Source organism: Sebastes umbrosus, chromosome 21 (assembly GCF_015220745.1).
Source record: "Sebastes umbrosus isolate fSebUmb1 chromosome 21, fSebUmb1.pri, whole genome shotgun sequence".
Taxonomy (NCBI): Eukaryota; Metazoa; Chordata; class Actinopteri; order Perciformes; family Sebastidae; genus Sebastes; species Sebastes umbrosus.
In genome coordinates this window covers 25,532,941-25,556,344 of record NC_051289.1, presented here as the reverse complement: position 1 = coordinate 25,556,344, position 23,404 = coordinate 25,532,941, and the positions used below count along the sequence as shown (strand labels likewise).

The window sequence follows — 23,404 nt, the reverse complement described above, 5'->3', positions numbered from 1 at the left end:
ACTCCCCAACTTCCTCCTCCTATTCAGCTGCAGCAGAGAGGAGGAGGAAGACCACGCCAACTGAAAATAGACCATTTATCTCTTTATAATGGTGAGCAGGGCTGCATTCAGACTCATCAGAGACTGCTTACTGCTGCAAATAGTTTAAAGGGGACATATCGTGCTCATTTTCAGGTTCATGTTTGTATCCTGGGTTTCTACTAGAACATGTTTAAATGCTTTAATATTAAAAAAATACATTATTTTCCTCATTCTGTCTGCCTGAATATACCTGTATTCATGCTCTGTCTGAAACGCTCCATTTTAGTGCATTTCAATGGAATTGCATTTCTAGGCAACAGTTTGGGTCCATGTTTACTTCCTGTCAGCTGATGGCATTTACATACACTGCAACAGGAAATAAACTGGGACACATTTAGTATGTTTACGTTTAAAACCGTGTAATGGTCTAAATATTGTAGATTTGTGACATCACAAATGGACAGAAATCCTAATGGCTTGTTTCAAGCGCTCAGTTTCTGAATATAGGCTGTGTGTATTTCTCTGTGGATTGAGCGTTTTGATACTTTCACAGTATTTATATATCACTTAAACCTACTTTATAATATAAAAGACATGGCTTTTGAGGCCTCAAGTTCTGTCGCCATCTTGTTTTTTTGGAGCCAGAAGGGACCATATTTGGACAAGAGGTTGGAGCTGGGGAGGAGCGAGGCCCGCTAGGTCACCAGCTATCAGCTAACGCTAGCTAGGTAGCTTGGTTAGCAAGGTGCATCCGTTATTCACGTTAACTCTGCTATCAATTGGGATGCTAATTATACCCCCGTGACAACGTAGTCTGGGGTATGTAGCGCTCCGCGTTTCTGTCCGTCCATCCGTCTATTCGCGTGTCACACTTTCGTTTCTGGAGCAGAACTCGGAAACTATTTAACTTAGGAACTTCAAATTTGGTCTGATGGCTGACAGTGTGGCCTAGTTGTGCCTTTTGGTTGTTTGAAGTCCAGGGTGCCCAAACTTTCTGAAATTTTTCCAAAAGGGCAAAACCTTTAGCCCTACTTTAGTCGGGGTCAAACAGTGAGCGGGGGGGATGTGAGCATTGCTCACTTTTGCCTCGTTTTGGCTAGCAACAAACATTCATAAAAACAAAATGTACTTACCTGAAAACATGAACAGCCGACTCCTTACAGTGTCTTTTAGTATAACCAAACGCTGAACACAACGCCGTGGTAGCGACCTGTCAATCACGAGGTAGCCCTGCCCTAAAGCATCCCCTGCTTTATGGTCTATCTGACTCTAAATGGGACCATCATTTACTAAATGAACATCATGCTGTATTGAAGAAGACTTGAAACTAGAGATTGAGACCATAAACTCATGTTTACAATGTTTACTGAGGTGATAAATCAAGTGAGAAGTAGACTCATTTTCTCAGAGACTTCTATACAACCAGAGGAGTCGCCCCCTGCTGGCTGGTAGAGAGAACGCAGGTTTAAGATACTTCTGCTTTGGCTTCACTCCTCAGACCCAGAGGTTGCCTCTCGGTTGATTACAGAATGTGTTGGCAAACAGTTGTTTATTTGTACATCCAGCGGACACAGAGCAACATTAATGTGGAGTCCAGTATGAACTCTACTTTTAGCCCAACATGACGGCGTTCACATCACACAGTCATTTGATCCATTGATTATAGAAAGATATTGACCAGTGCAGCTTTAAAGAGAGATGTTCAGGTACTCTTCATTCATATTTTTACAGTATGTTTTATCATACTGTGTGTGCTCAGTATTGTTCTGTATGTAGTTTTCTTGTTGAGTTGGCTAGCACACTGTATTAGGCTCTAGATGCTGTTATACGTGGCACCGATCCACATCCACATCAAATATTTAACATTTGCTCTCACTTTGTTGTCCGGGTTTATTTGTCAAATTTAGCACTCCTATCAGAGCAAAGGGCTGACTCAGCAACATTCTTTAAGGCTTAATGTGAAGTCGTAAATAAATGGATAGATAAATGCTGAAATAATGAAATAACCGAAAATAAAGATGACACAGGATAAGTTATCTAGTGTTCTTCATTTGAAGGGGCGTAATGGGACATTTTTGTTTAAATGAAATAGTTTAGTGAAGTGTTTTTGTATTTAGTCTTTTCTTTTTTTTGCATTTTGCCTTTTTGGAAAGTTGATAGTTGGTTTTAGAGAATCATCGATTAAAGAAATATCTAGATCCCTGATAGTGTTGCGTTCTTATGCGCGTGCTCTGATTAATATATGTATGTTTTGTTGCATTTATTCACTGACAAATAAACTGTACACACACTGCTACACCTACGTTCACAGCTAGAACGCCACCAAAAACCTCACACTCATCGCCAACACACACACACATGGTCTGTTGGAAACTCACTAAAGTTACTCAGACTACGTGTGCGGCGGCGAACACGAAGCCTCCGGCAATGCTAGAGCTGCTAACGTAGCACAAATACACACACTGTTTGTTGGAAACTGGCTAAAGTTACGCCGGCAGACACACAGCTGACAACCTGCTAAACTAAACTAAATGTGCGGTGGAGACTTTTACTGGGAAAGTGGCTGCATGTCCGCGACACTACACGCAGCATCGTAGCTGCTAAGTTAACGCTCCCGGACGGTGAACTGGAGACTCCCGTCAACCAATATCTGTTGTGCTCCTGCAGCTGGTACACCGCTGCATGGGAGGCACAAATCTTGTCGGTTAACAGTTAATAATCGGTTAAGGGTCAGTTATCGGTTAAGAACATTTTTCAAAATGAGCATCCCTACTATGTAGTCTTTGATTTTGAAACCGTAGCCTTATGTTGTTGTTATTTCACCTTTCTGAGGCTATCGCCAAGATGCTGCTCTTGAATTTCCCTCGATATCAATAAAGTATCTATCTATCGATCTATCGATCTATCGATCTATCCCATGGTCCCGCTAGTTTAATTAATAACTTAGTCTACAAGGTGATTTATTCACACACACTAAGGAGATTGATTGGAAGCTTATGAGTTATCTTCATATTTGTATTAGCAGTATTATTAATAGGCTGATATTTATACCAAAATAGGCTATATAATCAGGATTTATTGCGAGAAACCAAGCAATTCTATATAGAATCCAACATTCAGCACCCCCCATATAGCCCAAATGGAATGATCCACTGTTTCATAACAATGGAGACACTACAGGCTGGATATGCAGTAGAACTCCCCCAACAGCTGGATCACACTTCCATGTGTACAAATTGGAGGAGCTCCCCTTTAACTTGGACTTGTGACTTCATAACTAAAACTTGAGACTTACTGTTGACTGATAATAACCGACATCTGCTGTTTACGCTGGTAAACAGAAAAGCTGACTGTTAGTTTTACTAAACACATGATGTGATGTTTGTCCCAGTAAGTGTTCAGTGGTTGGTTTGTGTGTTTCACTGGCAGCTGCAGGATGAGGTGGACGGTCTGGCGGACCGCGTGGAGCAGGCCAACAACGCCTTGAAGGGAGACTGGTCCCGCTGGCAGAGCAGCATGAGGACTGACCTCAAATCAGCCTTTCTATCCACCGCTGAGAAGAATGTGGAGTACTACGAGAAGGTGAGCTCAAGATTGAGACGCTTTATAGATGGAATCACACTGTGAGACTGTAAGGAGAGGATGGTATTGATAGAGGAGAGGATAGTATCCATAGAGGAGAGGATGGTATCGATAGAGGAGAGGATGGTATCGATAGAGGATGTTATCCATAGAGGAGAGGATGGTATTGATAGAGGATGGTATCGATAGAGGAGAGGATGGTATTGATAGAGGATGGTATCGATAGAGGAGAGGATGTTATTGATAGAGGATGGTAGTGAGAGAGGATGGTATCGATAGAGGAGAGGATGGTATTGATAGAGGAGAGGATGGTATTGATAGAGGAGAGGATGGTATCGATAGAGGATGGTATCGATAGATAAGAGGATGGTATCGATAAAGGAGAAGATGTTAGTGATAGAGGAGAGGATTGTAGTGATAGAGGAGAGGATGATATCGATAGAGGAGAGGATGGTATCGATAGAGGAGAGGATGGTATCGATAGAGGAGAGGATGTATCGATAGAGGAGAGGATGGTAGTGATAGAGGAGAGGATGGTATCGATAGAGGATGGTATTGATAGAGGAGAGGATGGTATCGATAGAGGATGGTATTGATAGAGGAGAGGATGGTATCGATAGAGGAGAGGATTGTAGTGATAGAGGAGAGGATGATATCGATAGAGGAGAGGATGGTATCGATAGAGGAGAGGATGTATCGATAGAGGAGAGGATGGTAGTGATAGAGGAGAGGATGGTATCGATAGAGGATGGTATTGATAGAGGAGAGGATGGTATCGATAGAGGATGGTATTGATAGAGGAGAGGATGGTATCGATAGAGGAGAGGATGGTAGTGATAGAGGAGAGGATGGTATCGATAGAGGAGAGGATGGTATCGATAGAGGAGAAGATGGTATCGATAGAGGAGAGGATGGTAGTGATAGAGGAGAGGATGGCATTGATAGAGGAGAGGATGGTATTGATGGAGGAGAGGAGAGGATGGTATTGATAGAGGAGAGGATGGTGTCGATAGAGGAGAGGATGGCATCGATAAAGGAGAAGATGTTAGTGATAGAGGAGAGGATTGTAGTGATAGAGGAGAGGATGATATCGATAGAGGAGAGGATGGTATCGATAGAGGAGAGGATGGTATCGATAGAGGAGAGGATGTATCGATAGAGGAGAGGATGGTAGTGATAGAGGAGAGGATGGTATCGATAGAGGATGGTATTGATAGAGGAGAGGATGGTATCGATAGAGGATGGTATTGATAGAGGAGAGGATGGTATCGATAGAGGAGAGGATTGTAGTGATAGAGGAGAGGATGATATCGATAGAGGAGAGGATGGTATCGATAGAGGAGAGGATGTATCGATAGAGGAGAGGATGGTAGTGATAGAGGAGAGGATGGTATCGATAGAGGATGGTATTGATAGAGGAGAGGATGGTATCGATAGAGGATGGTATTGATAGAGGAGAGGATGGTATCGATAGAGGAGAGGATGGTAGTGATAGAGGAGAGGATGGTATCGATAGAGGAGAGGATGGTATCGATAGAGGAGAAGATGGTATCGATAGAGGAGAGGATGGTAGTGATAGAGGAGAGGATGGCATTGATAGAGGAGAGGATGGTATTGATGGAGGAGAGGAGAGGATGGTATTGATAGAGGAGAGGATGGTGTCGATAGAGGAGAGGATGGCATCGATAGAGGAGAGTGGAACAGAGAATAAACTGTAGAAGAGACGGTGTGATATCCAGATTAAGGAGCAGCAGAGACGGGGGGGAATTAGCCGTTTAAAAAGAATAATGGAGCTCGTTGGAAGCATTACAGCAGGAGGAGAATGAGACCGTGAAGCTGTTCCGGTTACAATCAGTTCCTCTTCTGTAGCTTTAGTTAGTCATGCTGGAGTCTAAGCATGCAGTAAAGAACAGAAATATGCTTCCGTTTGCTGTGGATGTGTTTTGGTGCTGGAGGCTGGAGCTCTGCCAGCAGAGGGTAGCAGCACTTTGCGTTGATTCCTCCTCACACAGCCGGCCTGTGGAAGGGTTGTCAGCTCTTACAGCTGTCGAAGCTCTTATAGGCCTCTTAAAGTCTGCTGATTATCAAAACAACTAATTAGACAATGTGTTAATGTGTCACAATTCCCCCAGAGCCCAAAGTGACCGATTTAAAAGTCTTCTTTTGTTTAACCAACAGTCCAGAACCCAGAGACATTCAGGCCAGGAAAACAAACAAATACTTTATCTATTAATAGACAAAGAGTTTCACCTCTAATTCTCAATGCTCCAGCATACAGTTACGTTTTAGAAAACAGTGTGCTTCCAGAAAGAAATGCTTTTCCCAGTTTGATGTGGAAGAAGTTGACTGGCCTACACAGTGACCTGGCCTCAAACCCATAAATAAATAAATAAATAAATACATAAATGCAAAAATTAATTAATGAACTAAAAAACGAATCAAAATAAATACATAAAAGTGAAAATTAAACAGAAGAGTAAATAATTAAGGGAATTTATATCAATATATTTTATCAATTAATTAATGGCTACATATATTTTTTGGATTTTTTTGCTACATGTAACATTTACTTATTTATTGTTTGATTTTTGGCCGGTTCCTTTATGTAAAATGGAGATGTTCTGTATCGACTTTGATACCGTGAGAGGCCAAAATAAGTATTAGTTGGTGTTGCTAAAAAGCATCATTTTCATTCAGGCAACCTTTCTTTCCGTTTGGGTAGACGGTGTGTGTGTGTGTCCTTGTCTCTTCGCTGTCTCTGTTTGTGTGTGGGGGGGCAGGCCATCTCTCCTGGCCTCTCCCTGCAGCAGCCCTGACTAAACCCCTCATCACCCAGCAACACACCAGCACTGGTGTGTGTGCACATGTGTATATAGAAGCAGCCGAAGGGCATTTGGCTTCTGAATGTGAAAGCATTTCTAATACAGCTGGTGAAACTATTTGTCTAACGTTGATCGTGCCGGATCTATGGATACGGCCACGAACATACAAAACAATACAGACCGATGAGGCTGCTCTCTGATACCACACATACATTTAGCTCTTACTTTAGAAATATCAATGACCCTCAAAGGTTCTAATTTGAGCACTCAGAAGTTAAGAACAGATAATGCATGAATGGCTTCCCTTTTTTTAGATGAATAACATAATAATAGCATTAATAATAATAATAATAATAATAATAATAATAATAATGGGAAATAAACACACAAACTATTTCAAAGCATTCAACTACAGCAGTGCTTGGAGCTGCAGCCTAAAGCTAGGTTTATGCTCGCCGTAGTGAAGTCGGTGCACGCCAGAAAATGACATCATCACGGCTTTCGTGTGGCTTGGTCGTGCACCCCTGAACTGCGCGTACTGCTGGGCGTGCTGCTGCACGTGCTGCTGGGCGTGCTGCTGGGCGTGCTGCTGGGCGTGTTGCTGGGCGTGCTGCTGCGCTTGTTACTGCGCGTGCTGCTGCGCATTTCATTTCAACATGGATGCCTTTGATGTATCCTACCCAAGCCCACAGGAAGAGCGCCGGTCGTTGATCCCAACTTTCGTAGGGGCCAAACGGCGGTACTGCAACTTCCTTGTCCGTCACGTGATGCCATTTGGCCCAAAAAGCCTTTTTCCCATAGACTTCCATTGGGAAAGAGACGTCTGTAACTCAGAGGATAATTTATTTTGAGGCGAATCAACTCCCCAGTACGAACACTCTAATAGTCCTTATTTACATCATTAGGTTTTAAAGTTGTAAAACGCACTAATAGCTGAATCCAGAGTTATTTCCTTTCCTTCGTTCATGTAAATGACACCCAGACCGAGGCTGGAGCGCAAGCCGTGACGTTGGGACCCCGTGACCGAGTCATGTGACCGAGCGGACGCTACTGCGCATGTTCCATGTGCCCAAGATCCGAGTACTTTTCCAGGCGGAAGTCGAGCCAATTTGTCTTCATGCTCCACTGAGCAACTTTCATAGGAATGACCGGGGCCCCGCCTCCAACGCTGGATCCTGTTCTCTTAATACATCCATGATCCTACCGCGAGGTCCGACAGTAGTTGTGCCATGACATCATTCTGCATAATAAGTAGCCATGTGCTTCTGTTTGTCTGAGAAACGATGACAGATTGTGACATTTCAAAATGTCTTCTTATGAAGTTGTTACAGGGAAGGTGTTCGCAAACAGTTGCCTAGTTATGCATCTAGTGTTTTCAGAGGATTAGCATTCATTTGTAGTCATGTTTGTGTCTACTTGATGAATATAAGTCCAATATTCACTCTGGTTTAGCTGTTAGGTTGATGAGAGCGATGACAGACTGAAAATGTGCTTTATAGCCAAAAGGTTCTAGTTCTATCATGTGTAAAGTTGCATGCTTAATGTAGGGTCTGGTAAAGAAAGCTCGGTAGAACTCCCCATGGTCAACTGTATTACTATAATGCCTTTTTGCTGGTCCTGTTTGCCATTCGTTCCTCTGTGAATAGATGTGTGTGTGTGAGTAGTAAAGTCAATACTCAGTGATTCCTGATTATCTGACAGCTTCTTGGAACCAGACTCTTGTCTTTCCAAGTCTATTGTCACTCCTTTTGTTACTGCCAACCAGTGCAGACTGTTAATCAATCCAGCCTTTAAAGAGAGAGAAAGAAATAAAAACACAAAGTACAGAGTCCATATCGATGGCAGTTAGAACCCATTATTTACGCAGGCAAAACAACTTCGGCTAGTTGGACACAAAGAATGTTCCATGACTCAGATTATTAGATGTTTGTACGGCCAAGGCAGTACATCAATATGACACAGCTCAGCCACACAAGACATCGATTAAGCAGCAGTGGCCTCTCCAAGAGAACTGCTCTGTCACTGGGGAAAGTGATATCGGTGCATCCCTAATAGAAACACAGAGGTTCTGTAAAACTAGGGTCAGATTGACTGGTTCTACTGGGCATGTCTCTGGTGTGGATGTGTTTGAACCAGGGCAGTGCTAATACAGAGCATGACTGCTCAGACAAGCTCTTTTTGTAAAATATGCTGGTGAAGTATAACATCAGTGCATGGAGGATGATTTCATACCTTGTCCAGAGCAGGGTTCTACCAGATTAAGGCACTGAATAGACTCTTCTTTGATGGGAGGTCGGAGAGAATCCTTTACTGTGGTATCATTCCATTGTGAATACCCTAAAATCCCATGCTGTTTTGCCCCAACATCTTGTCTGTGAAATCAAATTCCAAGCCCTATTCGGGCAGGATTTACTTCTGTACGGTTGGTAGGATGATTTTAATATTGCATATTCAGTGATTTCATCCAGAGCATGTGTGTGTGTGTGTGTCGGTGGTGTTCCACCTCCTTCCACTAGTATTAATTACAGCCGCAAATACCTGCTGGGTTTTGGCACACTTGTGGATCCTCTGAGAATTTATTCCATCTGGATAATACCTGGTGTTTCCAAATGTATTCCGAAGTTTTGCATATGAAAAGCTGCATTTCCTTTTATTGAGTTCTTATCAACTCAGTTTGAGTTATGTGGGGTGTAATGAAATGGATATATACATTTCCAGTCATGTCGGGATGAAAAACCCAGAATCCTTTAGAGCCAGACTAAGACGTTGTCAATATGAAGACAATCTTCTATCACAGAATGCGTCATTATATATCCCAACATTGGTATACGGTATATTAAAATGTAATGTAATGGTTGGTCAGATACCAGTTGCAATGAATTTCAAATGCATTCAGGCCTTCTATTCACCTGACATCCCGTAGCACACAGTGAGCAAACACTAACTCTCTACTGAGAGGGATCCCAAAGGTGTGAGATCACTCTGCTGTGTGCTCCTATTGTTATTCAGGTGCAGGTGTGGGCCACTGTAGCCACGGGGCCTGTGAATGATTTATTGGGAGTGGAGCACAGAAAGGAGGCCTATAAGGGTCTAATAAGACACCTGCACCTGGGAGGGTTTCTGGGTTCTGGGGTGGAGGGGGAAGACAAGAGGGAGGAGGAATGTGAGGGAAGAAGGTGACACGAAGAGCACAAAGAAGGCAGAGTGAGTGAGGAGTGTTGGGAAGGGTAGAGGAGACTGAAGAGGAGACAAGAGACTCAAAGATGCAACGTTCAAGAGGACATTTTAATAGGAATTCTTCCCCATTTTCTGTCATTTTTATAAACTAATCTTTGTGAGATTAATCAGCAAAAATAGTTACAGGATCATGAACATTTGCAGCACTTCTGTCAACAAAGAACTTCAGTCATCTTCAGACATCTTGAGGGATTTAGACATTTTTCACTGCTTGAACAGCACCATCACTTTTTACTGTCAGGTCCTTCTGACAGTTATTCCCCTCTGACATGCATGCACCATTAACACACAGTGACAGAGGAGCAGCCAGGGAGGACGAGAGGGAAAGTGGGTGACGAGACAAACTTACTCTTACCTCACACGACCATTTTCTCTTTTGTTGTTGTTGCTTTGGCTCTGTACCTCAGCACATAGTGGTTTATTGAAAAGTCATTACTCCACTATCAACGGCTTCACCCAAAGTAGGGATGCACCGATACCACTTTTTTTCAGACCGAGTACAAGTACTTACATTTGGGTACTCGCCGATACCGAGTGCCGATACAAGTACTTCTCTGTGCGAAAAGACCCTCGTTAACAGCCAGCTGTAGGGTGTGAGCGACACACAGCAGGCTGGGGAGTTCCGCATACGAGGCGGTGTGCCGCGACAGGCTCTTCGGACCTCGCCGACACCGTGGACAAAGAGCTCGCTGCGCCCTCTCTCCCCGCCGGGGACGGCCCCCTGCTCCCGGTGCGACTGTCGACCGGGACTGAGGACCTTTCAAAACAATGCACCATGCCAACCGCTATTTTACAGCGGACTTTACACCTACTAGGGGCTAGGTGTAAGATTTAAGTTGTAACTTATGCATACGTCGGAACTTTTTCAGCTGATGCAACCATTAAAATGTTAGTGCTCGTAAACTCCAATTTAAGTTAGAAATTACGCTCAAGCTAGGCTACGTTTAAACTGGTGAAACTCAGCGTTGCATGGTAAGCAGCCGTTCCTGGACACCTGAGTTCATGTGAAGGTTGAAAGGAGCTCGCAGCAGTCGTGTTTCCATCCAACTGTCAAGCAAACTTTTGAATCGTCGCAAAAAAGAAATGCGAATTAGGCACATTTCTATTAACTGGTTTGGAGCGAAGCAGACGGTTTACAAGCTCATCTTAAAGCAACGAAAAGCAAAATCATCGTCAGACGATAGCCGACGGGTTCCCAGACTGCGTTCCAGCCAGTGTGTTCCGCCTCTTGTGCTCTCCACACGGACTGTTTACCTGCATTCAACCAAAGCCTGCTTGAACGTGATTGGTCGGTACTACTCGGACGACAAACAGAACTTTGCATTGCCTACAGATTAGGGATGTTCATAATTAACCGTTTAACCGTTAACCGACATTAAGCATTTTAACCAATTTAACGCTGTCGCTTAAAGGAAATATTTATAATTTATTGAAAAGCTGAGCGGCTCGTCACTTTAAGGAGAAAAGCTGGTCCACCTTAACAGCCCACCTTAAGAGGCAGAGCCGGAGTTGCAGGATACAGGAAGTCGGCTCCGGTCTCTCCGGCTCGCTTGAGCGGAGCGGAGGAGTTGTAGTTTCATAGCATTTATTCAGCCACAAATAAACTGTACACACACTGCTACACCTACGTTCACAGCTAGAACGCCACCAACAACCTCACACTCACCACCACTTTTACTGGGAAAGCGGCTGCATGTCCGAGACACTACACGCAGCATCATAGCTGCTAAGTTAACGCTTAACGGTTAATAATCGGTTAACGAGGGTCGGTTATCGGTTAAGAATATGTTTCAAAATGAGCATCCCTACTACGGATTCTACAGATGGATGCAGAGTCTGTTTCTACAGATGTCCGTCCTGTCTGTGGTCTTTCTGCCCCTCAGAATCAGTAGTCAGTGTGTTTTGATCTCCACCCAGCGTGAGTGGCTTCATGGGGTGGATGGCTGCTCTGTGCTCACGGGGAGATCCGATGATTCAGCGGAGACAAAAGGGCGACCCGGGATTTACAAGAGAAACCGTGTGAAAGGAAGCCTAGTGAGCTGTTTAAACTCTGCATGAACACCCCGAGGAGGTTAGCATCTAGTTCACATCTGACCTTAGAGTACCTTTAGACCTCTGCATATCCACACACACAGTATACTGCCCTTCTGCTTCCCAGTGTTGGACCATATAGATGAGATGGCTGCAGACAGGACGGATACACAGTCGGCTTCATTCACAAACAGTCCGTACGCACACATCCGGGCTCAAACCGTCTGTACGAATGTTTTACGCACAAATCCAGGATTCATCGATATGTTCTCACCTGAATTTGTTCTTACTCTGCGAAACAAATGTAGAAGTGGCTCAGACTATGCACACGCACAACTGATGAAGGCCTGGCCGGCTGTCTTCATGCTACACACACCTTTTAACCGAATGCATCTCATATTAAACCCACATTCATTAAGAATGGCTTTAATAGAAAGCAATGTTTGAAACCGTTCATTTACTAACGCATCGGCAAAATGTGTTCATCATCAATTCAAAATTAGAATATATTATATATTTTGAAACTTCTATTGAGGTTTTTGAGTGAATATTTCAAATGTCTGTTGTCATATTTTATAATGCCATCACCCTAAAACAACATTGGTCTGGGTGAAAGTGCTAGCTGGATGTCATCACGTTCACCCTTATTTATTATGGCGGGTCTCTCATCTTGGGCCGATCTTCCTCCTCCTCCTCCTCCTCCTCCTCCTCCTCCTCCTCTTCTTCCTCCTCCTCCTCCACCTGCTTCCTTCTTCTTCTTCTGTTATTCTTTTTTCGCATCAACTTTAATATCGAACCATTTCTTTTTTTTACCTGAGCCACAGTCCATCTCTCAGGGGACACAACATTCATTCACCACCTCGGTTATTGCAGCCCCAGAATCGACACTATTGTCTCAATTTCTTCAGGAGTTTTTTTTTTTTTTTTTTGCTTCTCTCTTTTACAACAACTTCACTTCCTTCTCTGTGATAAACCTCCAGACAAAATTACTTTCTTATACAGAGAAACGGGGGCGTGACAGTATGCTGATTGCAAATAGCGGGCAGGGTTCTGATTCATTAACATACGCACAGGGGTAAGAACAAATTTGGTAGCGCGCATGTGTCATGAATCTGACGGTAATGTTGCATGTGCATATATTTTATGTGCAAAGTAAGAACATTTGTATTAGTGAATAAGGCCCATTGGTGGGAAAACCATGAGAATACTGAACATAAGAGGGATACTGTAGTGTGTAATTTGTCAGTTTTTCATAAGGGATGATTGGTTAATTGATTAACTGAATTTCAAATAATTCACTTAATTGTTGAAGTCATTTATCAACCAAACATTTCATGGTTTCAGCTTGTCCAATGTGAGGATTGAGAAACTGAATATTTTTGGCTTTTGTATTATTGATCATAGAACAAGACATTTGAAGACGTCACCTTGGACTCTACTGATGGTCATTTTCTGGTATTTCTAGAGCGCTACAGGAAGGAGTCATGAAACCCAGAAATGAGTTCGCATTTTAGCACTTCCTGTTCCCTCATCTGGAAGTCAATGTGTTTCTTGAATGTGTTTTTTAGTAGGGCTGTCTATCGATTAAAAGATTTAATAGTATCTTAATCACACATTTTATTTTAACAGTTCAAAATGTACCTTAGTGGTACACTACATACTGGAGAGGCAATTACCTGCATTTCATGTTTGGATGTGACAAACCTGCTCAGTGCTTGAGATCTTGTATGTGTAGTGTCAGGAATGATAACCCTCTCAGTACGGTGTATTAAACCAACCTGGGATCAGATGACTGTGTGGGCGGAGCAGAATGAGGATATTTTGCAGTTCTATTAGTACGTCTACATGCAGTCTGCATAACAATATTGTCTAATAGACATTTCCATTGCCACTCTGTTGCCAGGGCAACAGCTTTGGTCCAAGTTTACTTCCTGGCAGCTAATGCATAAACAAACATGGCAACAGGAAATAGAAAGGGGCCCATTTAGGATGTTTACACCGATCAGCCGTAACATTCAGACCACTGACAGGTGAAGTGAATAACATTGATTATCTGGTTACCATGGCACCTGGCAGTGGGGGGGATATATTAGACAGCAAGTGAACATTTTGAACTTTGTGTTGGAAGCAGAAAACATGGGCCAGCGTAAGGATGCTAGGGACTTTGACGAGGGCCAAATAGTAGGACCTATAATAGATTGAATAAACTGGACCTACCAAAAGTGGTCCAAGGACGGAGAACCGGTGAACCGGCGACAGGGTCAGACCCGAGGCTCATTGATGCACGTGGGGAGCGAAGGCTGGCCCGTGTTGTCTGATCCAATAGAAGAGCTACTGGAGCTCAAACTGCTGAACAAGTTAATGCTGGTTCTAATAGAAAGGTGTCAGAACACACAGTGAGGAGCAGTTTGTTGCGTATGGGGACCGGTCAGGGTGACCACGATGACCCGTCTCCGCCGCCAAAAGCGCCTACAATGGGCACGTGAGCATCAGAACTGGACCACAGAGCGATGGAAGAAGGTGGCCCGGTCTGATGAATCACGTTTTCTTTTACATCATGTGGATGGCAACGAGTTGGAAGTGTTGACTCGGCCTCCAAATTCTCCAGATCTCGATCCAAGGAGCATCTGTGGGATGTTAACATCAGAAAATGTTCAACACATAACCAATAATCAGCAGTCATAAAGCTGATATTAATGCTTGATTGATTAAATTGATTAAGTGCCTACACATGTGTTGTCATGGCTTGTCAGGTTGTGGTTCATTAGTACGAATTAAGTTGAAAACACAGAGAAAACACACCATGCTTGTTTTCATGTATCAAATTCAAACATAAGTCCAGTTAAGCCAGGACAGAGCCAGAATATGATTCACATGAATTAGTGAAGTATATGAGAGAGAGTAACTGATTGAAGTTTCCCAAACACGATGAAGCTTGTGTTCCCAAATCCAGCAGTGATTGCAGATGATCATCATTGAGATGCAGCTCTGTGATGAGCTGAGTGCTCTGCCTTCACCATAAATTTGCAGAGACGGAGTCTTGTCAGTGTTGCCATGGTTACCTCATAGCAACAGGGACTGCTTGGGGGACTGATATAAATATAAGGATGGAGCTTATATTTCAGGATTCATTTGACCGTCTTCATAGAATTGGACTAGCTGGTTGAAGGGCGATGCTGGTATGTTTGGACCGAACGTGTCAACAGTATAGTGCAGAATGAGCATTTTGGAGCCAAACAGAGATGAGTACCTATGGAAAATCCCCCGATTCAACAAATACACAATCATGGCAGACTAAAACCAATGGTAGCCGGATTACACTTGAAAGTTTAGGATTTGACAGCTTTTCTGTTAACCTCCTGCCACCCTCGGTGCTTCCACTAACAGTTTAATGTATCGTTCTAACTATCTACATGAGGTTTAAAGGTCCCATATTGTAAAAAATAAGATTTTCATGTCTTTTATATTATAAAGCAGGTTTAAGTGCTTTATAAATACTGTGAAAGTATTGAAGCACTCAATATACAGAGAAATACACACAGCCCCTATTCAGAAACTGTGCGCTTGAAACAAGTTGTTAGGATTTCTGTCCATTTGTGATGTCACAAATATACAATATTTAGACCATTACACGGTTTTCAACGAAAACATTCTAAATGTGGCCCAGTTTATTCCTGGTTGCAGTTTATGTGAATGTCATCAGCTGACAGGAAGTACACATGGACCCAAACTGTTGCCATGCAACGCAATTTTGTTGCAATTCCGTTGAAATGCACTAAAACGGAGCGTTTCAGACAGAGGGTGAATACAGGTATATTCAGGCAGACAGCATGCGTTTTTTTTTTAACATTACAGGATGTAAACATGTTCTAGTAGAAACCCAAAATACAAGTATGAACCTGAAAATGAGCACAATATGGGACCTTTAAGAGTTTCTTGTTAACATGATGTTTAAGAAATCCTCTTACTGGAGGAAGCCCACTGTAACCTAGTTACTGGAGTGCATGTAAACACACTGCATGTCTTCCTCTTCTCTGCATTTCCTAGTGGTTTGCTGCATTTCTGCTTCAACGACGGTGTTGATCGGTGGAATAGTGTGAAACCACCGGTAGCAATGTACTTCACATTACCTGACCTCAAGATATGTGAATGAAAATGGCTTGTTGGGCTGCAGTTTGCCATGTTATGATTGGAGCATATTGTTTTATGCTAAATGCAGTACCTGTGAGGGTTTCTGGGCAATATCTGTCATTGTTTTGTGTTGATAATTGATTTCCAATAATACATATATATATATATATATATTTGCATAAAGCAGCATATTTGTCCACTCCCATGTTGATAAGAGTATTAAATACTTGACAAATCTCCCTTTTAAGGTTCATTTTGAACAGAAAAAAAAATGTGTGATTAATTGTGATTAAATATTTGAATTGACTGACAGCCCTAATTTTTGAATACATAAGGAACTCCACTGGGAAACTACAGAATGATAAAATAATAATAATAATAATAATAATAATAACAATAATAATAATGGACCTGCCCTTTAAGCTCATTCTTCATTGAACTACTTTTCATGTGAACAACCAAGTACAACATTATACAATGATGACAACATCATAAATGCCTCTGAGGAGAGACAGTGTGATAGCGTGCTGCGTTTCCCTGTTAGTATGATTCACTGTGTTGAGACTACGAAGACAAAAAGAAGAGACGCAAAAGACAAAGTTGTTGGAGAGAGGTCAGAGAGGTCAGAGAGGTCAGGGAGGTCATGCTGCAGTCTGAAGTCTGAAGCATATTCAGCTCCATAGTGGGAGCCGCTCTGTGAGTCTGTAACGGACACAAAGCTACACCGTACATACAGCAGTAGGCCTTGATTTCAACTAGATGTACATGGATCACCACATCTATTCAGTTTGTGTGTGTGTGTGTAAGAGAGGTGGCCGTGTGGCCTCGTGCCATCTGTGTGTGTTTGTCCTGATTCTCAGTGTTTACCTGTTCAGCTCCAGTGGAGCCTGGAGGATCGCTGTCAGCTGTTCAAGCTTCTGCCTTCCTAATGAACCCTGTAATTACAGCTGGATCGGTCTGCTACACCCTGTCTGTGTCTGTGTGTATGTGTGTGTATGTGCGTGCTGCAGTGTCTTGGTGCATTTCATCAATAGATGCATGTATTTAGTGTTCAATGTGTCTGCTCCTGTGTATTCTACAGTGTATACTGTACATGTGTTGATTTAAACCAGAGCTCATGTCTGCTCAGTTAAAATGTGTTTTATTGATTTTCATAATGCATCGAGGCCAGTTAACCTACTATACTATTATAAACACTTTATTACAACTTGGGTTTCATTTACATAGTTTTGTCCAACATTCAACTCGACTCGTGGGTACCCATAGAACCCATTTACATTCACATATCTGGAGGTCAGAGGTCAAGGGACCCCTTTGAAAATGGCCATGACAGTTTTTCCTCACCAAAATTTAGAGCAAGTTTGGAGCGTTAATTAACCTCCTACGTTACAAGCTAGCATGACATGCTTGGTACCGATGGATTCATCAGGTTTTTCTAGTTTCATGTGATACCAGTATCTTCACTCTTTAAAACTGAGCCGCTACAACCCAAAAATCACAATTTGAGTTAATGCGTTAAAGAAATTAGTGCGCATCAGCGTTAACACGTTAACTTTGACAGCCCTATTAGGTATGTTTTCTTTAGTCCGTAATCACCTGAAGATAAGAATGGTGTATTCCGCATCTCAGAATGAGGGGGGAGGGGGGGTGGGGGGGGGGGTTTTGGCTGTTAAATGGAGGTTGTGAATTCCAGACAAACTGCTATTACCTGTGAAAACCTGACGGTGCTTTATTGATGCGTGCTGACGGAGTGGAACCCCGGTTCATAGATGAGCTTTTGAGTGTGTGCCTGTCATTTTCACTTTCTGGTTGCATGGCTTCCTGCCTCTGCTATCTAGATAACTGCTTTTAGTCTTCTACCACACACACACACACACACACACACACACACACACATATATCCACAATGGGACTCTCTCCGTGGTTCTGTCGGTGCAATAATGTGCCTTCACTGATGAGATGGCGAGGGAGTCAGAGGCAGAGAGGGAGAGAAAGAGGAGAGAGAGGCTTGGGAGAGCTTTTCAGACACTGACAGACCACGGCTATATATCTGAGGATGACAAACATGATGCTAACAGTGGAACAGTAGTAAAGAAAAGTATGGATTATGATGCAAATAATAACCGTGATGATTCTCAATTTTGAAAACTTATTTTCATCTTCGCCTAAAATGTGATGAGACAACATATAATAAATGAATATGAACAAGGTCCATAAGCATCAGCCACCTGTAGGATGGTGAATATGAAGCAGTTTATTTAAATGGATTCAATACATAGAAGATGGAGCACTATTTACAGGATCTTACTCCAGTGCACTTTGTGCCAAACCTTTCACTCGTGATTTTTAGCTCACTTAAAGCGGCAGTAGGCAGAATGTTTTTGGCATCATTGGGCAAAAACTCTATAACGATACTTACGATACCTGGGTGCCAATTCAATATGTATTGCGATTCTACAAGTTTTTTTCGATCTGATATTACGATTTATTGGGGTTTTTTTGTAAACTTTTTTATCACTAGACCATGGGAAAAAAGTGGAATCATACACTTCTAGGGACTTTTACTTTGAAAAAAAAACTAAATGAATCCAGTAAGAATGTTTGATTTTCAGCATGTATGTAGTCAGAGATGTCCTGAAGTCAAATATATCAGGATCATTGTCAGGAGTTATTTATTAAATTTTTTATCCAACAACCCAAAAATCAAAGACTAAAGACATTTCCCTCACAGATTAGTGGTATTTTCTTTTTCATTTATAAGAGACATTTAATATTTTTTTATACTTCTGGTGAATATAATCCATCAATCTTATTACCATATATGTATTTTGTATAAACAGTTCCCTTTGTTAACACCTTATTTTGAAAAGCAGACGTAGTCCCACGTGTCTACTTCCTCTAACTTCTCCAAGGTGGTCTCTAGCTCTCCCGTCAGCTCCGTTCTCTTTATCCATCCATCGTCAGCTCCATCGGGGCCGTTTCAATGCAGAGAACATAAATGTCAGTATATGGGTGCTCTACAGTTGTAGCGTCAGCCCATTTGACCACGGAGACGAGAGCAACGGCCGGCTCTTACCGCCACGTTACGGCGATACGATAACGTTTCCTGTCTATGACAGAGTTAGCATGCAGCTTTAGCTCTGCTCTGTCTAGCTCTGCTTTTCCTGTCAATGTGTGAAACCCAAAGTGTTTCCATCCTTTACTGGATGTGTAGTGTTTACCACGCTGGATTTAACATGTGAGGGTGCAGGTCGTATCCACGCTGACCCTCCGACGTTTTATACCTTCTGAGGTTTGTTTTGGTTGACGGATACGGAACGGATATGACGTCACGTTACTCAGATTACAACAATAAAAGCAGTAACTTCCTTCTACCTCCACATAAATTCAAAATGACGCAAATATATTGATTCTGGCATTAAAAAAATCTGTTTCAAAACTGTAAAAAAAAAAAAAAAGTCCATAGGGTTTCAAAGGTTTTTTCTCCTTGGTGAGAGTGAAGGCCTCAGAATGCTTCAAACTAAATAGGTTGTACATGTCGTCAGAACATGTTTAAGACCAATAGTTTCAGAACTTTTCGGATGTCAACGTAGTATGAAAGTGTTTTTTGGACAACTGACGAGCACTTCATCTCGAGCACACTGCAGACTTTAAAGGAAACCACCAGAACCTCCAGTATATAATGATGAAGATGATGATGACGATGGTGTGTCTTCTCTTCCAGTGCCTGGCTGTGTGGGAGTCCTTCCTCCTGTCTCAGAGAGTGGAGCCCAGCGAGCAGACCGACGGGGACGACGCCTCTTAAAGTGTGGAGACGGTGGAAACGTCTTCCCAGAGGACTCTCTGTTGTCTCTCCAACGCGTCCAAATAAAGACTCTGAACCGACCTCCTCTTATGCAAAAACACGCATCATGTACGAAAACAAGCCCGCTCTGCCTCTCTGTCTCTCTCTCTCTCTCTCTCTCTCTCTCTCTCTCTCTCTCTCTCTCTCTTTCTGTCTGTCTGGCCAAAGAAGTTAATCCCAGCCCACCATTCCAGTGATGACTGTGCATTACAAAGAACCAACACTGTGATCCAAATATCCACATTCTGGTGTTACACTCCTCCGTGTGCGTTGCCAAAAGTTAAAAGCTGCCTCTTCTGGCTCCACTCTGCTGCTTTGTTGTGCATTATGTTTGGTAGATACAGTAACTGTACTCTATGTAGATGATAGAGGGACATGTACATACTTCCCTCCATCATGGCTGAAGAACAGCAGCGTCCCGTTGACCAAAACTAATAATGCAACCAGGTGGCCCTCTTCACTCCATTAGTTGGAATGTTCCAACTTTACCATCCGGAAGTTAAACACATACGACAAAATAAGAGTGGTAAACTCTCGTGCCAAGGTCCATGATGTCTAAATCATCTCTCGTCTCGCACAATATAAGTCCCCAACGCTAGCTAGCTGGCTAACATAGCTATGTCCCACGCACAAATGTGACCTTATCTGACCTGATGTGTTTCATCCAGCGACTCCTGGCCTTTTTATCAGCTGGGAAGAGAATTGTGGGATGGCGTTATCTCGTTTGGTAAAGGATGGTCCAGTGTATCCTCTGCTAAAGGAGATGAGAAAGGAAACATTAAAGCACCTTTCCTTAGCATTTAGAGATTTGGACCAGCTGTCATCATGACTGCCATCATGGAAGTATAGAGAGAACTGGATCAAGCGTCGGAGGCTCCCGTTCATTCCTTTGAGAGTTGCTCAGTGGTGCGTGAAGCCAAAACGGCTCGAGTGCTAAAGCACCCGACATACACGTCTCTTTCCCAATTTAAGTCAACAGGGAAAAGTCTTTTTGGGCCCGATGGCATCAGGTGACGGACACGGAAGGTGTAGTACCGCCGGTTGACCGCTACAAACATTTGCTTCAAAGCCCGGCACTCTTCCTGGGGGGGCTTGACTGCCACTTAGATACTTCCAGGTCATTTCACTCAGTTAGGAACCTTCCTAAGAAAAAAGACTTCCACTGCAGTCGTGGATTTAGTAAAAGGCGTGGTCATCTAACGCAGAGGTCAGACTACATGACAGCCCCGTTATGGTCCTTTTACAATGACATTGACCTTTAAACATGGAGGAGAAACAGAGGAACAGATTTCAGTCAACCTGAAACCATCTGACGGTCCCCTTTGGGTCAGGAGCATTATACCAAATTAGGGATGCACCGATACCGATACCAGTATCGGGTATCGGGTCCGATACTGTGCTCATGTACTCGTACTCGCAAAAAGGCTCCACGGGGTTTTGCTTGCACCCTCTGACTCCTTGGTCCGTGTTTCAAGACGAATTGGGTGGGTTGCCGACAACGTCGCAGACCCCTGGCGCCTTTTACGTGGGCCTCGGCACGACGTAAAAAGCGCCCCCGGTCGACAGTCGCACCGGGAGCAGGGAGCCACGTCACGGTGCGGCGAGTTTCGGGCGGGGAACGCTGTAAAGCTGCGGCCGCGAGCCACCTTCACCCCGATCCGTTCCAAGCCGACTTAGAGCCGGTTGCAGCGCATTGCCTGGTGTGCCGCCGTGTGTAGCTCACACCCTCCAGCTGGCTGTTAACGAGGGTCTTTTGGCACAGAGAAGTACTCGTATCGGTACTCGGTATCGGCGAGTACACAAATGTAAGTACTCGTACTCGGTCTGAAAAAAAGTAGTATGGGTGCACCCCTATACCAAATGAATCACATCTGTGGGTGTGACGTCACCCTCTGCAACAATGAATGATTCCAGGTTCTCTGATATTCACTGATAAGAACATACAGCGACATGGAGGGCTGCATACAGTCCCACACAGACACTACATCGGCCGCCTGCAGGCACAGACGTTCACGTCACAGCCAGAGTGTGATCGCCTGATCTGACACAGTGACCATCTCAGCTGTGTATTATAATAATAATAATAATAATAATAATAATGATTTAATATGCACAACTTTAACTGAATGCTAGTTCAGGTCCTGCCTCTATTATGTGTTTTCTCATTAATTTACAGAAGAGGAATCAGCCAGTGTACACTGAGAAGTCCAATAATAACCTTTCACTACAGAATAGCTGAAGGAATGCGTTGAACATCACATACAGACGACTTCTCCATCTGAAGGTCCTCTCAGGCTAACATGTAACATCAGAATGCTCTAATAAATAACACAGTACTATTGATGAGAGGAGCCTTAAATGCTCTATGAAGTGAACGTTTGGTTGTTTGTGCCGACAGAGATTTCACGTTTACACGTCCGATGAAGACGAGCTACAGTTTTTCTGCAACGTCTTTGTAACGGAATGCTTTAATAATCTTTTTTATACTGATATCATCTTCTCCTTTTTTTGCTTTTATCATTATGGAATATGTAAAAAAAAGTTTGAATAAAATTGATTTTGAGATAATAATAATAATAAAGACAAGACATCACACTATGAAGTGTTTGCAGACTGTGAAGGTGTGAAAGGACGCAGCGGTGATGTGTTGAATGTGTCAGACTGAGAGTTTACTCACATGTCAGCTTGACAAATTGGCTTTTTGCAGGTTGTTTATCCGCTACGAGTGTATTTTGTCTTCCCCGGTGTCAAAGTGTCTTACAAAGTTGTGCTTTCTGGCAGGGCTAATCCTGCAGCAGTGATGCTCCACACTCTGCTCTTCACTATCCCTCCTCCCTGACAGCGCATCGATTGAAACGTCTTTTTAAGAAAATGTTTTCGGAGCACATGTGATGATTATCGCTCTGGTGCTGAACCCAAACATCTCGCTTGTCTTTTAAAAAAAAAAAAAAAAAGGTTGAAGCTGTGTGAGGGTGTGGGGGGGCAGCGAATGGTTTGAGTTTTGCTTCACACACAAACACAGTTTCTGCTCATCAGTTTCAGTCTCCTCATGATGAATCTCTGTTTCCAGCTACCTCACTGCTCATAAACGTTCAGCCTGGTTCTAAACTCAATGCTCAGTTTAACAGGAAGAAGCTTCATCAATATGGAACTGACTGATGAAGACGTCCTCTTGACCAAACAGACGAAGTCCAGTTTTGTTATCATTTTGTATTGTTGTGCCTGACTAAGTTTGTGGTGGTGGGTCAGCTGTCTTCTCCTCCTCTCAGTGTGTGTGAGAGAGAGAGAGAGAGTCTTGAGTGATGAGAAACAGGTGCTGCCTGGTGATTGGTCCACTGGATGACATCAGCGTTTTTAAAGCCTGGGACACACCAGGAACCTCAGCAGCGCGTGGCGGCTGCGTTACCTGTTGTTGTTTTTTTCGCCGTCTGTGTTAACAGGTTAGAGCAGCGTCTCACGTTCGTCTCAGCTGCGTCTCTTCTAGAGAGTAGAGGTCTCGTCTATTTTTGACGCATGCCACGCGGTTCACAGCAACAACAGACAGTGAAAGTGATCTATTGACTGTATATTGACATCTAGAACATGCAGTGACTTGGAGTGTGGAGTTTTAATTGTGGATTATTACATTATTTACAAATTACCACACGTTTCTTAACCTTTCTCGCTCTAAAATAAATATAAATTATATTTATAATCAAATGAAATGGCCATTAAAAGCCATTTTATATATATATAT

The 23,404-nt window shown here is 43.0% G+C and overlaps 1 protein-coding gene across 1 annotated transcript in view; it reads left to right on the top strand.

The window, feature by feature from the left end:
• The window catches only part of snx7 (sorting nexin 7), a 47,540-nt gene extending 25,274 nt beyond the window's left edge, over nt 1-22,266 (top strand). Inside the window, exons 8-9 of the mRNA XM_037756498.1 lie at nt 3,451-3,603; nt 19,549-22,266. Coding sequence (XP_037612426.1) covers nt 3,451-3,603; nt 19,549-19,629 — 234 coding nt within the window. The 3' untranslated portion in view covers nt 19,630-22,266. The remainder of the gene's footprint in view (nt 1-3,450; nt 3,604-19,548) is intronic.
• The last annotated feature ends 1,138 nt before the right edge of the window (nt 22,267-23,404 follow it).